The sequence below is a fragment of the Myotis yumanensis genome, unplaced genomic scaffold, assembly GCF_028538775.1.
Source record: "Myotis yumanensis isolate MYYU_CA2020_CCGP unplaced genomic scaffold, mMyoYum1.0.hap1 SCAF_3, whole genome shotgun sequence".
Classification (NCBI taxonomy): domain Eukaryota; kingdom Metazoa; phylum Chordata; class Mammalia; order Chiroptera; family Vespertilionidae; genus Myotis; species Myotis yumanensis.
In genome coordinates, this window is record NW_027223754.1 from 187,672,366 (window position 1) to 187,697,600 (window position 25,235).

General features: G+C 38.6%; 2 protein-coding genes across 2 annotated transcripts; one reads left to right on the forward strand and one right to left on the reverse strand.

The window, feature by feature from the left end:
* Positions 1–9,071: 9,071 nt before the first annotated feature.
* On the forward strand, positions 9,072–18,750 carry ART4 (ADP-ribosyltransferase 4 (inactive) (Dombrock blood group)). Its single transcript, XM_070410647.1, has 3 exons — positions 9,072–9,543; positions 11,366–12,071; positions 18,440–18,750. The coding sequence occupies exons 1-3, from the start codon at positions 9,373–9,375 to the stop codon at positions 18,529–18,531; spliced, it is 969 nt and encodes a 322-aa protein (XP_070266748.1). The 5' UTR covers positions 9,072–9,372; the 3' UTR covers positions 18,532–18,750.
* Positions 18,751–20,250: 1,500 nt separating this feature from the next.
* On the reverse strand, positions 20,251–23,846 carry CUNH12orf60 (chromosome unknown C12orf60 homolog). The gene is made up of 2 exons (XM_070410648.1): positions 23,743–23,846; positions 20,251–21,851 (listed from the first exon to the last, which is right to left on the reverse strand). The coding sequence occupies exon 2, from the start codon at positions 21,825–21,827 to the stop codon at positions 21,096–21,098; it is 732 nt and encodes a 243-aa protein (XP_070266749.1). The 5' UTR covers positions 21,828–21,851; positions 23,743–23,846; the 3' UTR covers positions 20,251–21,095.
* Positions 23,847–25,235: the final 1,389 nt, after the last annotated feature.

A 25,235-nucleotide genomic window follows, 5' to 3' on the forward strand; every position in this document is an offset into this window, starting at 1 on the left:
ACTTTGCAGGCCAGAAGGGAATGGCAAGAAATATTCAAAGTGATGAATGCCAAGAACCTACAACCAAGATTACTTTATCCAGCAAAGCTATCATTCAGAATTGAAGGTCAGATAAAGAGCTTCACAGATAAGGAAAAGCTAAAGGGGTTCATCACCACTAAACCAGTATTATATGAAATGTTGAAAGGTATCCTTTAAGAAGAGGAAGAAGAAGAAAAAGGTAAAGATATAAATTATGAACAACAAATACACATCTATCAACAAGTGAATCTAAAAATCAAGAGAATAAATAATCTGATGAACAGAATAAACTGGTGATTATAATAGAATCAGGGGCATAGAAAGGGAGTGAACTGACTATTCTTGGGGGGGGGAGGGGTGTGGGGGATGCGGGAAGAGACTGGACAAAAATCGTGCACCTATCAATGAGAACAGTGGCGGGGGGTGAGGGCGGAGGGTGGGAGGGGAACCAGGTGGAGGGGAGCTATAGGGGGAAAAAAGAGGAACAACTGTAATAATCTGAACAATAAAGATTTAATTTTTTAAAAATGTATAACCTTACAGTTATAAAATGAAAAAAGAAAAGAAAAGAAAAATATTCTAGATACAAAAAACAATCAGGCTTATGTAACCACTTCAGGAAAGTAGATTCAGTGTGCAAGGGGTCATAAACACAGTCAGGAGAGTGAGGACAAAAAGACCAAACACGTCTCCACTCCCTTCAGCCCAACAAGCGATCTGGAGAACAAGAGATAATAGACATAGGAAGGAAGGGGCAAAGTTAGTTAGTTAATTTAAACCGAAGTTTATCAGTAAACTGGGAGTAATGATAATACTCTTACCACAATAGATAGCTGGGGAGAATTAAGTGATATTAAACATTTATAGTACCTATATGTTTATATCTGGCATATATAGAAAGTATTCAATAAATGTAGGTGGTAGTTTTGTTGGTAGAGGATCCAATATAGTTCAGATTATTGCAAATGTTTATTAACTGGGAGTCAGAGACTGGTTTAAATCTTTTGTTTGCTTTGTACTAACAGCAATGTTGGACAAGGCCCATTGCCTATCTGAATATCAATGCTCATCAGAGAAATAGGGACTATAATATCTACTCACAAATGATTAGGAGGATTCAGTAAAAATATATTAGAAGATGCTTAGCATAGTCTTTGGCAGCATAAATATATTCACACACACACAAAATGTATTCAACAAAAATCTATTGAGGGCCTGTTTCAGTGACAGCCACCATTGTAAGTACAAGTGATATAGCAGTGAACAAAAGATATGGTTTCTGCCTGCACAAAGATTACACTCTAAAAATGCTATTTAAGTAGTGGTTTGATCTGAACTGCAAATTCATAACACTTAATATCAGAATCAGGATTCATGAAGTCATTGACAGGTTAAAATAAGGAGGCTAAATATGCATAAATGTAAAGTACTAAAATTGACTTTGGTAAATCTATTTCAAATTTACAGGTGCATAGGACTAGTGATGTCTGACTTAATAAAAGAAATTCACTGCCCTAACTGGCTTAGCTCAGTGGATAGAGCATCGGCCTGCGGACTGAAGGGTCCCAGGTCCGATTCCCGTCAAGGGCATGTACCTTGGTTGTGGGCACATCCCCAGTAGGGAATGTGCAGGAGGCAGCTGATCGATGTTTCTTTCTCATCGATGTTTCTAATTCTCTATCCCTCTCCCCTCCTCTCTGTGAAAAATCAATAAAATATATTTAAAAAAATAAAAATAAAATAAAAAGAATATCACGTGGGAATGACTGATTATGTCTAACAGGAGTAAATTTAGTGAGTCAAAAAATGGCATAATTGCCTAAAGAAACTGCTTCACCTTAGTTTGGCATCAGTGGAAGGAGAGTGTTCAGAACAAAAGAAGTTTTACTCCCATTGATTAGACTCATTTGTAGTGTCTCGTTGCCACATTTCACAAGAAGGAAGATGGCCAGGACAATAGAGAGTCTGAGGAATAGTTAAGTCAGAATGTTGGGTCAGTGGATAGAGCATTGGCCCGAGGACTAAAGGGTCCCAGGTTCAATTCTGGTCAAGGGCATATACTTCGGGTGCAGGTTTGGTTCCCGGTGTACAGGAGACAACCAATCGATGTGTCTCTCTAACATGGATGTTTCTCTCTTTCTGTCTCTCCCCCCCACCCCACCCTCTCTAAAAAAAATCAATGGAGCCCAGCCAGTGTGGCTCAGTGGTTGAGCATCTACCTACGAACCACAGTTCGATTTCTGGTCAGAGCACATGCCAGGGTTTCAAGCTCAATTCCCAGTGGGGGTGTGCAGGAGGCAGCCGATCAATGATTCTCTCTCATCATTAATGTTTCTATCTCTCTCTCCCTCTCCCTTCCTCTCTGAAATCAATAAAAAAATATATTTTTTAAATGCATGAATGGTTGGCTACTCCCTTGCCTGGTACACTCAATCATTCTGATCCACTGAAGTGTTGAGATGGTCCCAGAGTTATATTGGATCTCCTGCTGCCTATTATGTACCCAAAACTATGGACAGACTCAGCCATAGTTCTTGGACCTATGCCTTGCATGTGAGCCTGGGTCTCTAATCCTCTTCTGAACCACTAGGAATTCTGTCCCATCTGTCCAGCCCAGGCCCTTTCTGCCTTCTCCTTCTGCCCTACGTTTTCTAGTCATCAGTCTTCCATCCATTGCTTCATCCTCAAAGACACCATCGTCCCAGTCAGAGCAGGCACATGTATTGCCAAAGAAAAAAGTGGGTAAGATTATAGCACCTTCATAAAATGTTGTCTCAGTAAATTTTTAAAAGTTATCTTTTGTTCATTTGTTTCTTTTCTTTTCTGTTACTTTTCTTTCTTTTTTTTTTTTGCTTCCTTCTTTCTTCTTTTCTTATTTACTTTTTTTATTTATTCATTTTTTATTTTTTCATGTTCCTTGAAATAAATGAACTTGAATAGATGACTAGAAGTTTGTTGGGAATGTTAGCTCTTCTCATTTGCATTTCCAATGAAAATGTTAGCTTCCTGGGGTGGCGGAGAACACCCAATTACTGAAAGTTTGAAAGCATTCATTCATTTATTCATTCAACAAGCACTTACTGAGTGCCAACTGTCGTGCGGGAACCGTAAAGGAAAGTACTCCTCCTGTGCATCTTCTTACTCTCAATACTGTGTCACAACTTCACTCTGACACCAGGTTTCTGGTTTTCTACACTTCAAGCAATTCCACAACACGAGCTGGATGTCCTACAATTTAGCTCAATCCACCTGAAGTCTCTACCTGGAGACAGTGTCCGATCAAACAGGGTAAGAGTCAGTCCTACTAGACTGACTCCCCCCACTTCAGATGGCAATCAGACCTCCAGGTTTTTACCTGTGCCTTTAACTAACTGGCTATATAAATTGGAGGATCCTACAACCCCTTCTTTGGGTTTGGTTAATTTGCTGGAGTGGCTCACACAACTGAGAGAAGCACTTTGCTTACATTTACCAGTTTATTATAAAAGACCAAGGTAAGCAGCCAGATGAAGAGATATGTAGATCAAGATCCATAGGTCCTGAATGCAGGAGCTCCTGTAGTGACATGTGGATGTGTACTCCAACCTGGAAGCTCTCCAAACTCTGTCCTGGCGGAGTGTATGGAGGTTTCATTACACAGGCGTGATTGATTAAATCATTGGCCATTGGTGATTGATTCAACCTCCAGCCCCTCCACCCTCCCTGGGATGTAGTGGGACTGAAAGTCCCAATCCTCTAATCCTGGCCGGTTTCCCCAGTAACCATCTTTAGGGGCATCCAAATGTCATCACATAAACATAAACTCAGGTCTGGTTGAAAGAGGCTTGTTATAAAGAACAAAAGACACCCATTTCACCCTCATGGCTCTGGTGCTACTTAAGGAACTAGAAACAACAGATGCCCCTATAGTTTTTATCGCTCAGGAAATTACACAGTTTTAGGAGTCTTGTGTCAGGAACCATGGATAAGACCAAATATGTACTTATTATATGTCACAATGTCACAGAAACGCACACAGCAGAAGTTGCTCTGTCAAGAATGTTGAGGAGGAGTTTCACAGAAGGTGGAGGATGATGACAGCAAAGTGCTTTCCCAACACTAAGGTTCTATGCTAAGAAAAAAAGAAAGGGAATGAGGATGACATGTTTCATATTGAAGCAATGGATGCATTGCTTCCTATCTGAGAATGGACCAGCACCGCTTCTGCGATTTCCCTGCTGAAACTGCACAATCTGAATCTAATTATCAGGAAATAATAGACAAACCCTACTTATTCTCTAAAATCACCGGCCCATAATTTCCACAAATGTCAAGGTCAAAAAGCAAAACAACTCCCAAGGAAATGTTCCAATTTAAAGACTAGAGATGTGACAACTAAATGCAAATCATGATCCCAGAAAAGAGCTATAAAGGACATTACAGGAACAGTTGCTGACATTTGCATATGGACTGTGGATCAGACAATAGTATTGAATAAATGTTAGATTTTTGATATTGGTAATTGTATTGTGGCTGTGTAAGAACATGTCTTTGTTTTCAGAAAATAAATTCTGAAGAATAGAAGGGTAAAAGGTACGAAGGGTAGCGGCATACATCCCCTCCCCCCCAAAATCCCAAATGTGCCACTTTGACATAGGGATTATTTTGAGTTGAAAACAAACAAGACCCAGCAGACTCAGGAAGAACTCTCGCTTCTCCCTTAACTGCCTAAAATAATTTAGATGGGGAGCATGTACTAGAAAGAGCTTTTACCAGAGATAACATTTTTATCTGAAAGACTTCCCTGCATGGCAGGACAAACATCTAATTACCAAACATTTTCTCTTCTCTTCTTCCTGTGAATTGCTGTTCTCCCCCTTTAAAACTCCAATCTCTATTCCATTCCTTAGTTCAGGATAGTATATAAGCCTGAATTGACTAACTGCCTTTGGGTTTCACATTTTTATGGAGCTTCTGTATATACAAAGTTAAATTTGGTTTCTTCTCTTAATCTGTCTTATATCAATTTCATTATTAAGCCAGCTGAAAAACCTAAAAGAGAAGAAAAAAATTTTATATATACAGAGAGGAAGGGAGAGGGGGAGCAAGAGATAGAAACACCAATGATGAGAGAGAATCATTGATCTGCTGCCTTCTGCATGCCCCCCACTGAGGATCAAGCCCACAATCTGAGCATGTGCCCTGACCAGGAATGGAAATGCGATGTCTTGGTTCATAGGTTGATGCTCAACCATTCAGCCATGCCAGCCAGGCTAAGCTTTTTCTTAAATAAAGCAAATATTTAATCTACAGTCCATCAAATACAGTTGACCCTTGAACAACACGAATTTGAACTGCATGGGTCTACTTACACGAAGATTTTTCAATAAATATATTGGAAAATTTTTGAAGATTTTCTTAATACCATGAAGCAATCATATCAATTATGTGAGGCTACCACAAAGCAATCATATTGCTGCTTCTTCATTATCACTGCATGAATTTGATGAATATCAATTCACTGCTCAATTTGAATTGATTTTTGTTCAAATAAGCTCTTAAAATGCCTCTGTTTATTTTTTATCAAGGGGCTTGGTGTCTGCAGCTTATTCTCAAGTGGCTTAGGAAAAAAGAGTGTGGGGAAAGTATAAACAATCAATGAATGTGGATAGTGCTATGTGAAGTTCCTTGGATATATATATATGTTCCTTGTACCGAAGCTTGCAATGTTTTTGTAAGTTTAAAATTTTACCCTAATAAAAAGTTATATATATATATATATATATATATATATATATATATATATATATATATAGCTAATATACAAAGCGTCCCCTAGGGAGTTTGATCACTCGCTATGACATACGCTGACCACCAGGTGGGGACGCAGTACAAAGGAAGGCCCCAGCCAGCAGCCAGAAGGCCCTGATCGGCCCTGATCACCAGCTAGGCCTAATAAATTCATAATTCTTCACCCTTTTTGACCTCGTGGGTTCCTCCTTCAGCGACACTAACATTACCCTTGAGACAGCATGGACGGACCTGGAGGGTATTATGCTAAGTGAAATAAGCCAGTCAGAGAAAGACAAGTATGAAATGATCTCACTCATAGATGGTATCTAATGACAAAATAAACTAATGAACAAAGTAGCTTCAGAGTCATAGACTCATGGAACAGACTGATGAATCTTAGAGGAAATGGGGAGAATGGGCAGGAAGAGATTAACCAAAGAATTTATATGCATATATGCATAAACCATGGACACAGACAATAGTGCGGTGAAGGCCTGGGGGTGGGGGAGGGGTGGAGGGGCTCAATGGGGAAAAAGGGGGATACTTCTAATACTTTCAACAAAAAAGATAAGTTTTAAAACAAAAGAAAACTAGAAATTGGACCAAGGTGTCTTTCTCAAGAGCCCACATTCTATTCTCTAATCCATCTGCTTCTGAGACAGTGTAGTTCAGAGACCTGTAGATATTTTATAGAGTATTTCAATTACATTGTCAACACAGCCCTGCAATATTGGTGTTATCATCCTCACTTTTACATACAAAGAAAATAGACGGAGAACTAACATGATTTGTTCAAATTCACAAAAGCTAGAAAGTCATGGAGGCAAAATGTCAACACAGTCTGTCCCTTTTACCCATCAAGATAGCAAAATAGATTATATTTTGAAGAATTGGGTATAATCAAGAAAATAATAAACCCCCAAGATAATATTAAATGATCTCATAAGAACTTTAATAAAATAGCCCTCAAGGCAAAAGATGGCTTTTTAATGGTTCTAAACATTGTCAGAAAACTTTTTTTTTCTTTCATTTTAATTTAAAAATGTATGCACACTCACACACTAGGTCTCTGGCCTTTTCTTACCCCAGTTTATTGTTTGTGTTCTCTCTCTTTCCTCCATCCCTCTCTCTGTCTCTTCTTTCTATGTCCCCCCCATCCCCAACCCCTTCCCCTTTCTTCCTTTCTCCCCTCATATAAAAAGGTCACAAAGTTTCCTGCTGCCCCCTAGTGGTTTCATCCTGGAAATGGCAGCCACGTTAGGAAACAAAATCTTTAGACAATAATAAAATGACACTTTAAATCCTTCAGAGTTTTTGAAGACAGTGGGCCACAGGGATGAGAGGAAAGGGCCCGTTATCAGTGATAAGTTCTTTAACCTTGCAGGGCCTCAACAAATGCACCGGTGAAGTGAAAGTTAAAACATTTCCTTTTCACAGTTGCCTGTACGCTGAGATAACACAGTAAACAGTCGTGAAGCACAATACACTCTTAATAATAGGTAATTATTATTTACTTTTAACAACTCTATAAAGTTGAGTAAACTGAGACTCAGCACAGCTTACTGATTTTTTTAACTTAACTCAGCCAGCAAACTATAGAACTAGACCCATAATCCAAGTTTTTCTACTCTAATTCTAATTCTCTTCATACCTCAGTATCTCAAAGTGACAGTTGATAAGGAGAAATGTTAAGAATTTTTAAAGTCTTAAAGGGATATTTTCATACACTTTTGTGTTTTCCATTAAGTCCAAAAAATATACATTTCATTAGTCAGTGATCCATCTTTAGAATGTCTTAAAATTGCAAGAAGCACAAAAAGATTTGTGTCCAATACATGTTCGCAAATCATTACTTATCATAGTACTAAGTTGAAATAAACTTTGGTAAAAAATAATAATTGATTGTATTTATTGAACAGATGCTGTTTTAAGGGTTATAAATACATCAAAGCATTTAATGAGGTAGGTAGTATTATTATCTCCACTTAGCATATGAGGAACCTGAGGAACAGAGAGGTTAAGGGCCTTGCCCACGGTCAAACATTAAGGAGTAGTAGAGCCCGGAGTTGAACTGAGATATTTCTCAAGAGTCCATGTTCTACTCACTAATCAATCTGCTTCTGAAACAGCATCATCCATGGACCCACCCCCATATTCGATTGCATGGTAGCGCTTATGGTGGAATATTGTGCAACCATAAAAATTAGGTTTTCAATAAGTATTAAATTATATGTATATACATTAAAATACTAAGGGAAAAAACAGTATGCAAAATTGCATACCATATTATATCAGTCGTAGAGTGTGTGTGTGTGTGTGTGTGTGTGTGTGTGTGTAAAACCAAATCTAAAAAATACCTTTCTCCAGGCTATGGGTTATGACTAATTCTGTTTTCTAGATAGCCTGAACTTGTGTAATGAGACAGAACTACTGTGATCATCAAAACATTTAGATTAAAAAATATTTTAGGGTGGCCCTGCCAGGGTAGTTCAGTTGGTTAGAGGGTCCCAATATGCCAAGGTTGCAGGTTCGATCCTGGTCAGGGCACATACAAGAATCAACCCATGAATGCATAAATAAGTGGAACAACAAATCGATGTTTTTCTCTCTCTCTCCCTCTCTCTCTTTCTCTAAAATCAATAAATAAATAAATTAAAGGTGCTTTAAGAAATACCAGAATTTCCAAGAACAGGATTCAGTTTCCCTTTGCAGTAAAATAATGAATCAGGGAGTGTGAATGGAAAAGATTTGCAGGAAAAAGAAAGATTGGGAATAGAGGAAGGATGTTCAAACCGAAAGGGAAATGCGTAGGAGAGACTGTTTATTGGAATACCACTGCTGGGTTAACTTAGCACTGGAGCCTGCTTTGGATTGGTGTCAGCTGTTCCGAGGCTGTCTTCTGACAGTCGTCAGGATTCACTACAGACTGAAGTAGTATGGATGGGGGATCTGATGCCTTCCCTGATAGGAAGACCTATGACCCCAACAAGTATAATTTCTGATTTGAAGAGTTCAAAGGTGTCGTGGAAAAACAGTAAAGACAGCCCTCTTTGGGACAGGAACACTAAAAGGTTCACTGCTTTCTGACAGCCCCCTCTGGGCAGGGCCTATCAGCAGCACCAGATGGGGCCCATCTTGAGGTGGCATCTTCCCAACCACCTGCACGAGCCAATCATATCACTCCCAGTGAAAGCCCGGGGCTCAGGATTATAACACTTGGCCCCAAACACTGTACGGTGTGTGCCTTCTGCCTCACTAGCAAGTTGAGGTTGAGTTGCAGAGCCTGACCTTCAACATTCCTTTCGAATTCCTCTGCATACAGTTCAGACAAGGGTTGGTTTTGGGGTTGCTGTTGTGGGGTGTGTTTTTCCCATCGGAAACTCCCAATTACTTTAGAACTCCGTGTTTAGTCAGATATTTCAGTTTTGCAACACAAAGTTGGAGTTGATCTCTTCCCTCATAAAAACTGCTAGTTGGTAGTGGTCAACAGAAGTCTTGGCATAAACATTAGCAAGGAAGGTTCTTGCTGAGACTCACATAGAAAAGCCCAAAGGAAAAATTGGGAGAACTCGTTTCAGAATGAAGCTACAAGATGGAAGAAGTACATTTAACTCAAACAAATGCTGTCCCTTGACCAACAGATGCAGGAAGATTTTACTCCCAATAACTACAGCTCCTGCGACAGGAATCTGGCTCCTCCGAGCGCAGCTTCCTCTCCTGCTGCTGTTTGCTGGCCTGCAGAGACCCACGGTGAGTTCCCAGGTCGGGCACAATTGAGGAGGTGGTCTCTGTCTGATTAATGCTCCAATAGAGCGTTCTCCTGGTGACCTCTCAATGACCTTTAGGCATTGTGGGATCTGGTTTCATTCAGACACTGTAAGTTTTGCTGGCGAAGAGTGTGGAAAACAATTATTTGAAATTGTGAAATTCTTTAGTTTATAAACCTGACATGGATGCTAGAGGTATGGCATTATTTTCTGGGTTGTCCACAAAACTTAAGTAAAACTGCTTCTATAGGACAAATAATGCAAAATTAACCAAGTCTATGTGGCTTTTGACTGTATCATATGGATCAACTCAAAAGAAGTATTATAATTTAAACTTCCACCTAAGGGAAAAAAACCTAATATTAAAAAATAACAGACTACATATTTGACATCTAGTAATATAATAAAGTTTTAGAGTTTACCATAACAAGGATTTGACAAAATGTGATATTATTGATTTGTTATTGTTGTTTTGGCTTAAATAGATTCTCTAGATTTACTTGTAAAGTTGCTATACATAGTTATTGTTTGAAATTATTTAAGCAGTCTTAAAATTTTTTTCTAATTTATAACAACTAGATGAATTAACATACATAACAGTAAAAATACCAAATGGTATGTTATTTTTAGTTTCAGCCACAAATCTTTGATATTGACTGGATGGAGTTGTATCTCTTATTATATTCCTTAATGAGTACAGTTCATTAGAAAAGCATCATTCCTTTGTCAAGCAGGAAAGATCTTGGGATTTAGATCATTGAAATATGGCTCTACGTGATGGGCTAATGGCACTCGGTGAAGTTGTGTTCAAACTATAATCTTAGTTTAATATGCACTAGGTATCAATAAGTAATATTCAATTGGTTGCCCCATTAGAAAATGTGTTTTTCCCACTCCCGATTTCCAATAGGAGTGACTTTCCTAGGCACACTCCCGACCACTGTCCACTCTCCTCACTCCACTACGGGAGGTGGGAAAATTTACTTGATTGGTAATATAAGGAAGGAAAATTGGGTATGCTGAGTTTGACTCTGCTTTTCTTCCTTTGGGGAGCTAGCCTGATGGCAAAGGCCAAGAGCTCTGTGTTTCTCCGTAAAAGGAATCATACCCGGGTAGGCTGCAATCCAGCACTACCTACAGTTGAGTGGGCAAGTCTGCCTCATTCTGGGGTTCATTTCTAACAAGTCCACTTGCCATCAGATCTAAAGATGTGAGCCCCAACATGACATGATTCATAAATGAAAATGATATTTTAGCCTTTCGGATTTGCTCTCTTTTTTTCTCAATTTTTTTCAGAGCCTGAATAGGGGAGAGGGCTGTTATTACTGGGAATCCCCTGGAGGACCCAACTTTATTCATCACTTAAGTCTTTTATTAAATAAATTTCAAAGGCTTAATATAGCTTTTAGGTATTTATAAGAAGAGATAGTTCTTAAAACACCCACGAAGAAATGTGAAGGGAGTCAGTAGATGAAATAGAAAGTAAAACTAAACTTTAAAGTTATTGTTTTCTTCAACATACCCAATGTGCAAAAATAAAAAAATACCATGATTTTGGTGAAACAAAGATCACTTCCTCCGTGGGGAGATGCGCATTTTCGAGCTTTCAGTGATATGTATCAAAACAAATTCAATCTCTAACACAGGTCACTGACACAGGAAGGACTGGAGCAGTGTAATGATTACAAGTGAAACTTCAGCAAATACTGGTTTTGAGAAGACGGTCTTATAGAGTACAGAAAATCTGCTATCAGATTCATCATCTGATTGGAAAAATTATAATCAAGATTTTTCTTTTCTTATAGGCTGCAATTAAAATCAACTTTGACTTGGCACCAGATTCCTTTGACGATCAATACCAAGGCTGCAGCCAACAGGTCATGAAGGAGCTAAGTCAAGGGGATTATGTCGCAAAAGAAGTAGAAGCCCAGACAAATTATTACAAGATCTGGAATAATGCCCATTTAACCTGGCTGAACCGAGCTAAAGTTCTCCCTAAGAACATGACGATCACACATGCTGTGGCCATCTTGGTGTACACATTGAACAACAATGTTCGCTCTGACTTCACTAGAGCCATGGCCAGTGCTGCCAGGTCTCCATGGCAGTATAAACATTCATTCCATTTCAAATACCTACATTACTACCTGACCTCAGCAATCCAGCTGCTGAGGAAAGGGCTTGTCATGAAGAATGACTCTCTGTGCTACCAGGTGCATCATGTGACCGATTTCTACTTGAAAGCCTCCATAGGTGCCACCCTTCGATTTGGCCAATTCCTGCCCACCTCCCTCCTAAGAAAAGAGGCACAGGAGTCTGGGAACCAAACTCTATTTACCATACTTACCTGCCTGGGAGCACCTGTACAAGACTTCTCTCTCAGGGAAGAGGTTCTGGTCCCTCCCTATGAGTTGTTTGAAGTTGTAAATATGAGCTACCACCCAAGAGGAAATTGGTTGCAATTGAGGTCAACTGGAAATCTGAGCACATATAACTGTCAGCTGCTAAAAGGTATTATTATTGATCTAAATTGAATTCACTCTTATCAGGATCACAGGCTATGATTCTTTTAAAGGCCAAGAACAGAGAAATCGGCCTTCTATAATGGTGGAACTGACAGATTAGAGGCGGGGGAAATGTCTGATTTATTGGTTTCTCCCCTCTTCTTTCTCCTTAACTACCACTAGGAAAATATATTTCTGCAATGACACTAAGATAGGGGGGCATTCTAGATGGGAGAGTAAACCTCTACTGGAAAAGATAGTTCATAAAATATAGCATCTTTTCCTTCTCCCTCAAACTCACTTTCTTGTTATGATCATTTCATAAATAAGGAGTGCTACAAGTAAAGCAGGAGGTATGACTCATTCATCCACTCTTATCTATTAAGTGCCTGCTACGTTCCAGGAACTGGCCTAGGGGGCCCCAGGCAATATAAAAGGAATAAAGCAGAACTGCTCTGCTAGGAAGATTTTAAGTTCAATGAGAAATGAAAATATGAACAAATATCTACACGCAAAAGTACAAAGTTACACACCCAATGTTCAAGCAATGGCTGTAGCTGCTCACTGTAGGAAGCTATCATTCTCTCTGGGGAACGTGAGGAAGACTTCATAGTAGAGGACCATGGGGAATGGGAGTTTTTCAGTGAGAGAAGAAAGGAAGAGTCATTTCAAGCACAAAACAGTACATACTAAATCACAGAGATTTAAAACAGCCTAGTGACTTCAGGGAATCTCCAAAATTCTGGACAGCTGCAATGTAGGATGTGCAGGACCTAGAAAAGGATTGGGAATAGAAAGAGAGTAGGAGAGTGAGTGGATCAGGAGAGTTCTGAGGGGGACCAACTATAAAAACTCGTGTATTCCATGCCCAGGACTTTTGAACTACATGCTGTATGTAGGTAATGAGAAGTCACTAGAAGTTTTTATGGAATGGAGGGAGCATCATTTAGATCAATACTTTAGCAAGAGCTCTGATGATATTGGGGAAAATGAAGTAAAGCAGGAGAAATTAGAGATACCACAATACCAAAAAAAATATTAAGCTCTTTTTTAGAAAAACACATGGCTGATTCCATTTTATCTTTGTATGTTGCCAGCCATAGTCAATTCACAGAGTAATAGTTCTGTAGCAAACGCTGTGTTCCATTTGATTTAGGGGGAAGGGGAATGTTCTTATCCATATATGCAGTTGTTTACTCTCTTTTTTAAAAAATGTGTCTTTATTGTTGAAAGTATTACAAATGTCCCCTTTTCCTCCCCAAGAACCCGCCTTCAACCCACCCTCACCCCATCCCCAGACCTTCACCACACTATTGTCTATGTCCATGGGTTATGCATATATGCATGTAAGTTCTTTGGTGAATCTCTCCCCACTCCCCACCCGCCCACCCCTGCACCCCTGTATTCCCTCAGAGATTTATCAGTCTGTTCCATGTTTCCATGTCTCTGGATCTATTTCATTCATCAGTTTACTTTGTTCATTATAGTCTACATATGAATGACATCCTGTGATACTTGTCTTTCTCTGACTAGCTTATTTCACTTAGCATAATATTCTCCAAGTCCCTTCATGCTGTCTCAAAGGGCAAGAGTTCCTTCTTTTTACAGCTGCATAGTATTCCATAATGTAAATGTACCACAACTGTTTTATCCACTCATCTACTGATGAGCATTTAGACTGTTTCCAGATCTTAACTACTATATATTGTACTGCTATGAACATAGGGGTGCATATATTCTTTCTGATGGGTGTTCCTAGATTCTTAAGATATATTCCCAGAAGTAGGATTGCTGGGTCAAAAGGCAGTTCCTTTTTTAATTTTTTGAGGAACTTCAATACTGTTTTTCACAGTGGTTGCACCAGTCTGCATTCCCACCAGCAGTGTACTAGGGTTCCCTTTACTCCACATCTTTGCCAGCACTTGTCATTTGTTGATTTGTTGATGGTAGCCATTCTGGAAGGTGTGAGGTGATACTTCATTGTCATTTTAATTTGCATCTCTCTGATGATTAATGATGTTGAGCAATTTTTCATATGTCTTTTGGCCATCTGTATGTCCACTTTGGAGAAGTGTCTATTTAGGTCCTTTGCCAGTTTCTTTTTTTTTATTAAATTGGTTTCCTCCTTTGTTAAGTTGCACGAATTCTTTATATATTTTGGAAATTAAACCCTTAACAGATGTATCATTGGCAAATATGTTCTCCCATACAGTGGGCTCCCTTTTCATTTTGTTGATTTTTTTTTGCATGTACATGTCCAGTTATACCAACACCATTTATTGAAGAGACTGTCTTGACTCCACTGTATGTTTTTGCCTCCTTTGTCAAATATTAATTGAGCATAATGGCTTGGGTCAATTTCTGGGGTCTCTGTTCTGTTCCATTGATCTATGTGTCTGTTCTTGTGCCAGTACCAGGCAGTTTTGATTACAGTGGCTTTGTAGTATAACTTGATATCTGGTTTGTGATTTCTTCAACTTTGTTCCCCTTTCTCAAGATTTTCATGAATATTCAAGGTCTTTTTTTGTTCCATATAAATTTTTGGAGTATTTGTTCTAGATCTGTGAAATATGCTGTTGGTATTTTAAAAGAGATTGCATTGAACCTATAGATTACCTTGGGTAGTGTGAACATATTAATGATGCTAATTCTACCAATCCATGAACATGGTATATTCTTCCACTTGTTTATATCTCTCACCAAAAATCCCCATTTCTACTTCAAGTTCCCTATAGTCCTTTACTAGGAAGTCTTCCTCGCTTTCCCCAGAGCGAATGAATAGCTTTCTGCAGTGAGCAGCTACAACCATTATTTAAACATCGGGTATGTTACTTTGTACTTTTGTGTGCAGAGAAGACTGCTCCATCCTCGGTTCCACCTTACCTAAACCTCACCTGCCATTGTGCTAATTAGCATAATCACTTTAGTTGAAGACAAAAAAAACTGTATACACTTGGAATGCAAACAACAATGTTGAATATATTAGGCCTAGCTGGTGATCAGAGTTGTTCTCTCTCTTTCCTCCATCCTTCTCTCTGTCTCTTCTTTCTATGTCCCCCCCACCTCCACCCCCTTCCCCTTTCCTCCTTTCTCCCCTCATATAAAAAGGTCACAAAGTTTCCTGCTGCCCCCTAGTGGTTTCATCCTGGAAATGGCAGCCACGTTAGGAAACAAAATCTTTAGACAAAATCTTAAAGTCCCCCACCTAGCTCTACTAAAAAAAGGGGGGGAAGTTTGATTAGCTTCAGAATACTTTCAGCTATTAACTGCAGTGTATTTTTCTTAATGAGTAAGCTATATCTGAGAATTTTCTTAAAGTCATTTATGTCAATTGATAAATAATACTCTATTTACCCCAACATCCTAGAGCAGTATTGGATTGATCCATACATGACCAATGGGAGGAGGGAAGTGATGTGTTTTCTGGTCTGGGAGTCTTTCGCTGGGATGGACTGAGATCAATGTGCTGTAGGAGAAGAAAAATAATTTTCCCTCTCCCCTTCTAGATTCTTGGCTGAGACCCAACCCCTCCCACCATAATGAAAAGACAGATTAACAGGAAAAATAATAACTTTATACATACAGGAGCTCCATAAAAATATAAGTCTCCAAGGTAGTTAGGCAATTGAAGTTTATAATGTTCTTGAGCTAAGGAAAAGAATGAGGCTCTGGGCTTCAAAAAGGAGGAAGACAATTCATAGGCAGATGAGAAGAGTAAGCCAGTGTTTTCCCTGCCATTCAGATAAATCTGATATAAAAGGTTATCTCTGGTAGTAGCTCTCTTCCTCTGCAGGACCCTCTAAATTCTTTTAGGCAGTTAAGGGGGAGGTAAAAAGCTTTTCCTGAATCTGCTGGCCTTGATTGCCTTCAACTCAAAATAATCATTATGCCAAAGAGGCATATTTGGGGGTGACATGTTCTGCTTCCTGATTTTCTAGGTAATTGCTATTGCCCACTTAAGTTCTCCCACTCACCTAGACTGTGTGATTCACCTCAGCTTAGAGACCTCACCAATGGTGTTCTGGATTACTTACATCCAATTCCTCATAAAACTGGAATCATCTCAGGAGACTGTTTCTTGTACTTTTCATTTTTTTTTTACTAGCAGAGCCATAAGCTATTCAATGTCCCCAAAAGTCCCTATGAGCCAATAACTTATGCTTCCTCTATAGTTCCCTCTTAACTTGGAAGATATGATATTTGAAAGCCAACATGAACACATTTAAAACTAGCCAGCCAGGACACTGTAATTCTCCCAATGAAGAGACAATAGATTAAACAGTATTCCAGCCCTTCAATGTAATGCAAAATTGGTTCTGTTAACTTGCAACTGCAGTTCTCTAGTTCAAAGAGTTCCCATGAATCTGTTGCTTTCAGAGAGTTGAGGGGTCAAATTAGTAGCATAATATAATTAGGGAGTGAATTTGCAAAAGAAAAATTGTTTAAGACATTCTAAACTAATAGCTTTCCCTTCTAATTCTTCTCTCCTCACATGGCCTATACTGGTTACTATAGAAACAGATGTTTTCAGGCCCATGGAAAGACTCAAAGTATTTGGCAGGCTAGTGTATGTTAGCTATTTGCCCTTAAATGTTGCTTCTTCAGCAAAATAATCTGTGCCAAAAATCTGTAGACACACAAATACATACTCTGTTCTGTATCACTGAATTCACAAAGGAGAGAGATTTATTTGTTAAAATGTTTAACATAATCAAAATTCTTAAGCACGTTTCTAGAAAAAAATATAGTCAATTGTAGTTGCTAGCAGTGAAAACATGGGCAAATGGTTTAGTCTGTGCCTGTTTCTTTACAGGTAAAATAGAAATAATTTTTTAAATAAAACCCACCTTATTTGATTCTGAGGAGTAAATACACTCAGAATAGTATCTGATACATCTAAGTACTCAAAATTTTTTCACTACTATTACCATTATCATTATTATTATTATTTATTTTATTTTATTTTATTAACTTCCTGTTTCCTGCTTTCTTTTACTCTGGGTTTTAATTTTCTCAAATTAGTTTTACCTATTTTGGCATCACATTCACCTTGAAGTAGAATGTCTATCTCAGACAATTGGATGAAAGAATGAGCATGTAATTGAATGAATCTAAGAGAGCACATGGCGTGGAAAGAAAATAGACTTCTGGCCCTAGCTGGTTTTGCTCCGTGGATAGAGCATCGGCCTATGGACTGAAGGGTCTCAAGTTCAATTTTGGCCAAGGGTACATGCCCAGGTTGTGGGCTCAGTCCCCAGTAGGGGGCGTGCAGGAGGCAGCCAATCAATGATTCTCATCATTGATGTTTGGATCTCTCTCTGTCTCTCTTCCTCTCTGAAATCAATAAAAATATTTTTTAAAAAGAAAATAGGCTTCTGAGCCAGTAAAACTGGGCATATGTTAGTAGATATGTAAATGACAAAGTCTGAGCCTGTCCCTTCATTTATAAAATGGAGGCATTGCTTGCCTAGAGGAAATGTTGATAGCAACAAACACAACGGAAAAACTCCAGGAAATTATTGTAGATATGGAAGTGGGATAGTAGTTCAACGGAGCAAATGTGTGCTTCAGTAATATTTACAGTAAGAATAGAAACGAAGGGTTATTGGTGGGGCTCCCCATTTGTCCCTATCTGTTACCAGTGGAAGTAGAGTTCTTGCGATGTCACAATGAAAGGTATTTCCTGAGACTGGCATGGGAGGATGAATGATCTTTATTTCCACAAAATTAAACCCCTGGGTTTCCAATATCCCTCCACCCGACCTTGGGAAAAGTTCAGTCTTGTCTGCAGCAGGGTGAGAATTAAGGGCACTGCCCAGAGTCTCCTCTCCATATTAAAGCACAGTTCAGTCTAGCAACTGGCTAGCTTAGCTTGTGCTCCCAGCTGCAGTCCACCACATTTGGGGTCTTCACATTTCTGTGTCACAGTTGTACTCACCAAAATATGAGGATAACGCAAATGACTACCTCAAAGGATTGTTGTGAGGATTGTTTATTTATAGAAAGTACTTAAAACAGATTCTAACACAGAGTAAATTACTTAATCAATGTTAGCTTTCATAATGGTGATGAAGATGATAATTAAGATGGGATGATGGGATGCTGATAATAATAATAAAGATGGAAAACCAGGAGATCTCTACCACCAACCAGCTTGGTAACTTGAAATAAATCTCTTAACCTCTTGGTGCCTCTTTCATCATCTGCAAAATATATAAGCTGAGTCCTGTTAATTATAAATATCTGAGAATACTTTTTTCAAAGTAGCTAACTTTGAATACTTTTATTATAAATTTTCTAAGTTAAAAAATGAATCAAAGAAGAAATTAGGTAATTTTTTTACCTAAAATATCTCTCTTTTGTTTGTTTTTACAGCTTCCAGCAAAAAGTGCATCCCTGCTCCTGTAGTTATTGCTGCTCTCTCCTTTTTGACCATTGTCACCATCTCTTTAAAAAGTGGAATATAGCCCTAACCGGTTTGGCTCAGTGGATAGAGCGTCAGCCTGCAGACTCAAGGGTCCCAGGTTCGATTCCGGTCAAGGGCATGTACCTTGGTTGCAGGCACATACCTAGTAGGGAGTGTGCAGGAGGCAGCTGATCGATGTTTCTCTCTCATCGATGTTTCTAACTCTCTACTTCTCTCCCTTCCTCTCTGTAAAAATCAATAAAATATATTTTTTTAAAAAGTGGAGTATAAAGGAACTTTGTCATTTTGCTTTTCCTGAACCCTTTGGCTTTATTCCAGTTAAGGCACCCTGTATATCCTTGCAGAATAACTCTGTGTCCTCCACCCCCATCAGCTAATGCAGAGCTGACTCAGCCCACTGCCTATGAGTGGGCCTGTAACTCAGTATGTTTCTTCTCCCTGGACACAGAGATCGTGCTGGAGTAGAAAATGGCACAATCAAAGTTTATGAGATAAGTTTGGGACACTTCTTTGGCTTTGGGAATTGGATGGGCCCTTTTTTTTTTTTTTTTTTTTGAGTGGAGATTAATACCTCCCTGAGAATGGAGCTAACACAGTAAAGGAAGAGTAAGAAATGAAAAAAAACTGAGTCCAGATGAGAGCGAACAAGACCCAAGCTCCAACTGTTCCTGAAATTGCATACTGTAGGCTTTTCATTATATAAATCAATAAACTGTATTTTCACTTAAATAATTTGAATTAAACTTTTTATTTCAAGCAATTGGAGAAGTTATGATGAATATAAGGATACTCCCTTATTTTTATTCAGTAGTCCCATTCATTTCCACGTGGATCCCCCCAGCTGTTGAAACATTCTGAGACACAAACTACAACCAAGAGGAGGGAATGAAACCCAGGACACAGACAGGTTCCAAAAAAGCAGCAAAGTGAGAGCAGCACCTCCTTACTCCCATTTATATATGTGTATTTTTGAGGGGAGAATAGCAAATGGATCAGCTCAAGATTTTCCTCAATATAAGACACCAATTAACGGATATCTATTGCAAATGAATGAGGTTTCAGCTTTGGAGCTGAGACAAAATGCAGAATTCATGTATTAAAATGCATGCTTTTTCCAAGCCCTCTAAACCCTGGAAATAGTCAAAATCCCCTTTACCCTCACCACTGGATATTGTGATGGTCTTATTGTTAGGGAGCAAGGAAAGAATGCCTTAGTTAAGATTACAGTGGTAATTACAATGACAGCCTTGGCTTTGGAGCTGACAAAAGTGCAACTTTCTTGGCTGGGCTAACAAAAGTGCAACTTTTCAAGTAGCCGTAAGTAAGGAGGTTATCTTGGTGGAATGACTGCATAGAAGGCTAAAAAGTACATAGAATACCTTCTTCTTTCCTCTTCATCAAAAGCTCGCAGGCAATTTCTTTCCCTTTCAGTTTCTCATGATTCAGCCTCTTTTTAAAAATATATTTTTATTGATTTCAGAGAGGGAGAGAGAGAAACAACAATGATGAGGGAGAATCACTGATTGGCTGCCTCCTGGATGCCCCACACTGGAGATCAAGCTCGCAACCTGGGCATGTGCCCTGACCAGGAATCCAACCCTGACCTCCAGGTTCATAGGTTGATACTCAACCACTGAGCCACACCAGCCAGGCTTTTTTTTTTTTTTAACAGAGTACAAAGACATTTTCTTTTTAAAGGAGAAAATAAGGTTTACATTTTAAATGAGGAAATGTTTAAGTAAAGAAAATAACTTAAGCATTTTCCCTCAAAAAGAAAATTCCAACAAATAACTAGAGTTAATAATTGCTTTTCTTATTCTCAACAAAGTTCCTGTTAGTTGTCAAGTGAAATAGGGCAATCTTGAGAGCATACATTCATTTATAACGCATGAGAGCCAAAGACTTTATGGTAGATAAATGGACTTATCTAACTTTTCTTCCCCGCTACAAGCACATCTCAGACTAGTGTCATGGTAATTTCATTGTGGAAGATTAGATCACCTCCAATTTTCAGCCTCTAATATAGGCTAATCATAAGATCTCAGTAGGTGACCAATGAAAACAAATCATATACTCTAATGTTATTCATGTAATAAAATTCTATTACTTCTCATAAAAAATATTGATTAGGCCCTGAGGTATATAGAAATTGGTATATGAGTGACAAAAATGCAGAGGGTTACTTTATATGCTTCCTAATTCTGAACATCATTTCTGCCAGATTATCTATTGATAATGTTTACGTTTACCTGGACTTTGCACTATAGTAACTAGGAGTAGAATTACTAAGAGTGAAAATTAGTTTAAGGTTATTTAGATCATTCTTTAAGATGATGTAAAATGTTTAGAAACATCCTCAACTGTAATATTACATTGATTTTTTTACCAATAAATTGTTTTTAGTAATACCATTTCAAGTGGGCTTTTTTATTATTTTTATTTGACTAAAGCAAACTTGAAGTAAATTGTTTGCCAAGTGACTACTCTTTGCACCAATGTCCCAATAGACCACATGTCTGGCATCAAAGATCTAAAAATGTGGTATGAAAACTCACAGGATTTTGAACTCATTTTCTGCCGGAAATTAGCACTTCTGTTGCACTTCTACTTGTCATTGACTTTCTTAACCCCATAAGCACTCATTTCCATCGTCTGTATGGCCTTTTGGAGGATCTCTAAGGTTGGTCTCATATTTTTAACAATTTGCTCCAACTGCACTGCGGCTGACTCAATGGTATTCCTAGCATTCGCCATTCTTAGTGCATTCTGCAACTTTTTCACAATGTCTACTGTAGTGGTTGTGGATGGACCTGCACTTGGGCTTTGCTCAGATGTGGTAGCATCTGATTGCCCTTTGGTGTCTTGGCTATAGAAGTCACTTAATTGAAGACTCATGATGGGATGCATCAGCAAGAGTGAAAGAGCAGATTCCAAATTCGCAACGATGTTACCACTACTTATCAGAGAGACAATGAATGGTATATTGCCTTGTGCTACCTTTGGTCTATATGACGGCTGCAACTCCTTTGCATCATCCGTACTCTTCTCAGTGCCCATCACTGTTGCAACCTTGGAAAATAAAGGATTCTTTTGCACGTTGTCATCCTTGGCCTTCACTACAGATTGCATCTCCCTAAAAATTCTGACCATTTGTTCAAAGACTTCCTTAACGTAACTATCTTCTTTCACAGCCATCGTGATGATCTTAGAATTCATACAGCTATTAAACAATTCGGTGAGTGTGTTTGTGAAGGAAGCAAAATCTTGAATGTAAAGAAAGAATGTTTTGGCAGCTTGAACCAGCCTCTCTTTATCCTTTTCTGTCTTTGAAGACATTTCTCCAACAAAAATGTTTCAGCACTGCAAAACAAAGCAGGAATCCAAATTAAAACTAAAAGAATATTTGTTAGCCATAAAAAAAGACACAAAGTATTATCTAAATATGATGATGACTCCCATCAAGGGTTGGAAAGCTACACAAGCTTTAAAGCAGAAATGATCCTCTGCTTTAATAAAAATAATACCGAAACTATTAAACCCGAGTAAACGTGTTCTATTGGATTTAAACCACATACCAAATATTGTGTGCTGGATCCTGAACTGGATGTGTTGATATATAGTGACACTATTCTCAGGTATTACCCTCAATAAGCATTCAATCTAGTGGAAAAGATTGAATAAAGTATTACAAATTATAGAGAGGCTATGGTTCTAGTTAAGATAGAGCAAGTGCCTTCCATAACAACCTTTCCTACTGATTACAACTAAAAATTTCAAACTATATAAAGTAACAATCAGATAATTCTGAAAGATGGATAACAGCAGACCACAGAGGTAGAGAATGCAGCATTTCAAAGAAGAGCAAGGCCATTTAATGCAAAATCCCAAAATGTCTGTCCTGTTTAAAAATATTTCAGTACTTTGATTACAAACTTGCCTCTTTTGCTATAGAGAGTAGTGTTAATGTCATTAACCATTGTTCATCATCCTATTATTTTTTTTTTTGTATCTCCTCTAGAATTTTGTTATATCAATCATCTTCTCTTTCTTTTATGCTGTGGACTAAATAGTACCCAAAAAATTCATATGCTAAAGCCTTATCCCCCAGTATGACTATATCTGGAGATAGGGCATATAAAAAGCAGTAAGATTAAATGAGGTAATAAGGGCACAGTTCTGATATGATAGGATTAGTGTTCTTGTAAAAGGAAACACCAGAGAGCTCACTCGCTCTCTCAGTCATGTAAGGGTGCAATGAGGTGACTACCTGCAAATCAGGAAGAGAGCCCCCACCAAAAACTGACTGGGCTGACACTTAATGTTAGGTTTCCCAGCTTTCAGAACTGTGAGAAAATAAATTTCTGTTTTTTAAGCCACCCAACCCGTGGTATTTGGTTATGGCAGCCAACTGGAATCTTCCACCTTCTCACTCTTTGTTTTTCCTTCTCCTTCACATACATATTCAGTTTCCTCCTCAATTAAAAAAAAATTGACCCTGACTTCAAGTAACGATGCCATCTCACTCCTTCATTTCTCAAACTTCTCGCAAGAGACACTGTAATTTATTCTGTCCCCCACTGTTTTCCTATAAGGCACCAAATGACTTCTATCACATCTGTTAGCCTATTTCCAGACCCTTGCCATTTTGAGTTCTTGGCATTATTTAAAATTGCTAATTACCTCTTCCTACATCAAAGTTTTCTCTTCCTGGGCCTCCATGATGTATAACTCTGGTTCTGGTCGTTCTATGTCCTAAGCCTTTATTTTTCCCCCCACAGGCTTGTCTTCCTCCTTACACCACCAATAGCTCTCCAGTCCCCTAAGCTCAGCAAGACTGTGTCTTTGACCCTCATAATATTCTACACTTTCTCTCTTGGGGATCTCAACTATCCCCATAGCTTACAAATGCCATCTGTATACAGATGACTCCTAAATCTCATAGTGTAGCCTCAGCAGTTCTCCTGATCTCTAGGTCTTCATTTTCAGCTACCTAGTGGTCATCTCTATAGGTGACTATGCCAGTATACTCCACACCATGTCTCTAAAAACTCCTCAAAAAACAAACACTTTTCCCCCCTCTTAATCTATGCTTTATTTTCACTTTATTTTCCATATCAAATCTGTCCCTAAGATTTGTTCATTCTCGCTGAACTTATTCTACCTATCCCCTCCCAGACAGTCCCATAACTACTACTCCAGTTACCTCTCATCTCGAGAGATAACTTAAAAGTGTCACATTTGGTCTCAATACCTTTAGTGCAGGTGCTACAAATGCAGTTCATAGGCAAAATCCAACCGGTGTTTTGTTAGACCACCACAATGTATCTTCAAACTTCGTATCAGTTGCCAAATTTAAAAACTGAAAGACAGAAATTTTTATTTCTACTGATTATTTTGAAAATGAGATGAACTGACAGCATTAAGCCCAGGATCTGAGTTGGAAAAATTACCCAGAGTGGTAGTTGTCCTCTTTAGACTAGACATTCGCCCTCTACACCCTTTTGTCTTACACTAAGTGTTTCAAGTACTTACATATCTTGTCCAGCCACTGTATGCATTGGAGTTGCTGACCAATGTTTACTGCTCATACCAACTAATTCAGTTTATATAAAGTGACTTTTCTGAAATCTAAACCACCTAATGTTATCTCACAATTAAAAACCTTTAATGGTTCAGTATTGCCTAGAGAATAAAATAAATCTACTCGCCTTCCCTTCACAGCTTTCATATATACCTTGTACCACCAGCATAGTCGATTTTTCCCCCTGAAAATGCTCGACAGTTTTTTGTGCATCTCCTTAGTATACCCTGTACCCATCTCCCTACCCCAGCTCCTACACACCTGTGGAAATCCTGCTTATCCTTCCATACCTAGTTCAGACTCAATGACTACATCTGCTTTTTGCTTTTCCCACCATGCCCCTACCTGGTGGGGCCCTAGGATACATCCACTACAAATTGACCCATTGGAATAAAAATAAAATAATACCCCACTTAGTCCTTCCTTAGGACTATAATAGGCAGCACCCTTAGATTTTATGTCTCCTAGCTAGCATCTTGGTTCTTTTCCCTCCAGCCACCCAATAACAGAAATTATTGTTGTTACTATAAGAAGAGCTTCCATTTAGTAAGCTTTTGCCATACAGCAGACACTATGCCAAGTGCTTCACATACATTATCTAAAACATTATCTCATTCAATCCTTATAACAATCCATAAATTATGTACTCATACTCACATTACACCATTGAAAATATTTAGAGAGAGTGACTTTCCCAAGGATACTTGGTTAGTAAGTGGCACTTTGGGTACACAGAATCAGGACTTTTTCAAAAGCCTGCAGTCTCTCCACAAAATTACGCTGGGCTGAGTGATTCTCCTGCTTCGGGAGAAATAAATGGGGGATCCAGGAGAAGATGGAAGACTCTGATCTAAACTTTAAGCTAAAAGAGTCAAGTTGGTCTTTAAGGTTTTTATATTGTTAAGACATTCATCAAGATAACAAGAAAGATAGTGATAAATGTCAGAGGAATTAATAGCACACCAAAAAATTCATATTTGGCTGGAAATATATTTGAATTTACACCTCTTAGGAACCTAAACAAAGCAGTCAGCAACAGATGGAGGTACAAATGCAACAGAATTAAAGGAAACATAATACCTAGACTAGTTGACAAGATGAAATCCCAAAATCTGAGCGCTGCAATCAAAGAGCCATCTACTCTACTGAATTGAATTAGTTCA

Coding starts and splice junctions, on each gene's coding strand:
- ART4 (XM_070410647.1), top strand. CDS start 9,373: ATGAAGCTACAAGATGGAAGAAGTACATTTAACTCAAACAAATGCTGT. Junction 9,544..11,365: donor CTGGCCTGCAGAGACCCACG/GTGAGTTCCCAG, acceptor CTTTTCTTATAG/GCTGCAATTAAAATCAACTT. Junction 12,072..18,439: donor TAACTGTCAGCTGCTAAAAG/GTATTATTATTG, acceptor TTGTTTTTACAG/CTTCCAGCAAAAAGTGCATC.
- CUNH12orf60 (XM_070410648.1), bottom strand. CDS start 21,827: ATGTCTTCAAAGACAGAAAAGGATAAAGAGAGGCTGGTTCAAGCTGCC.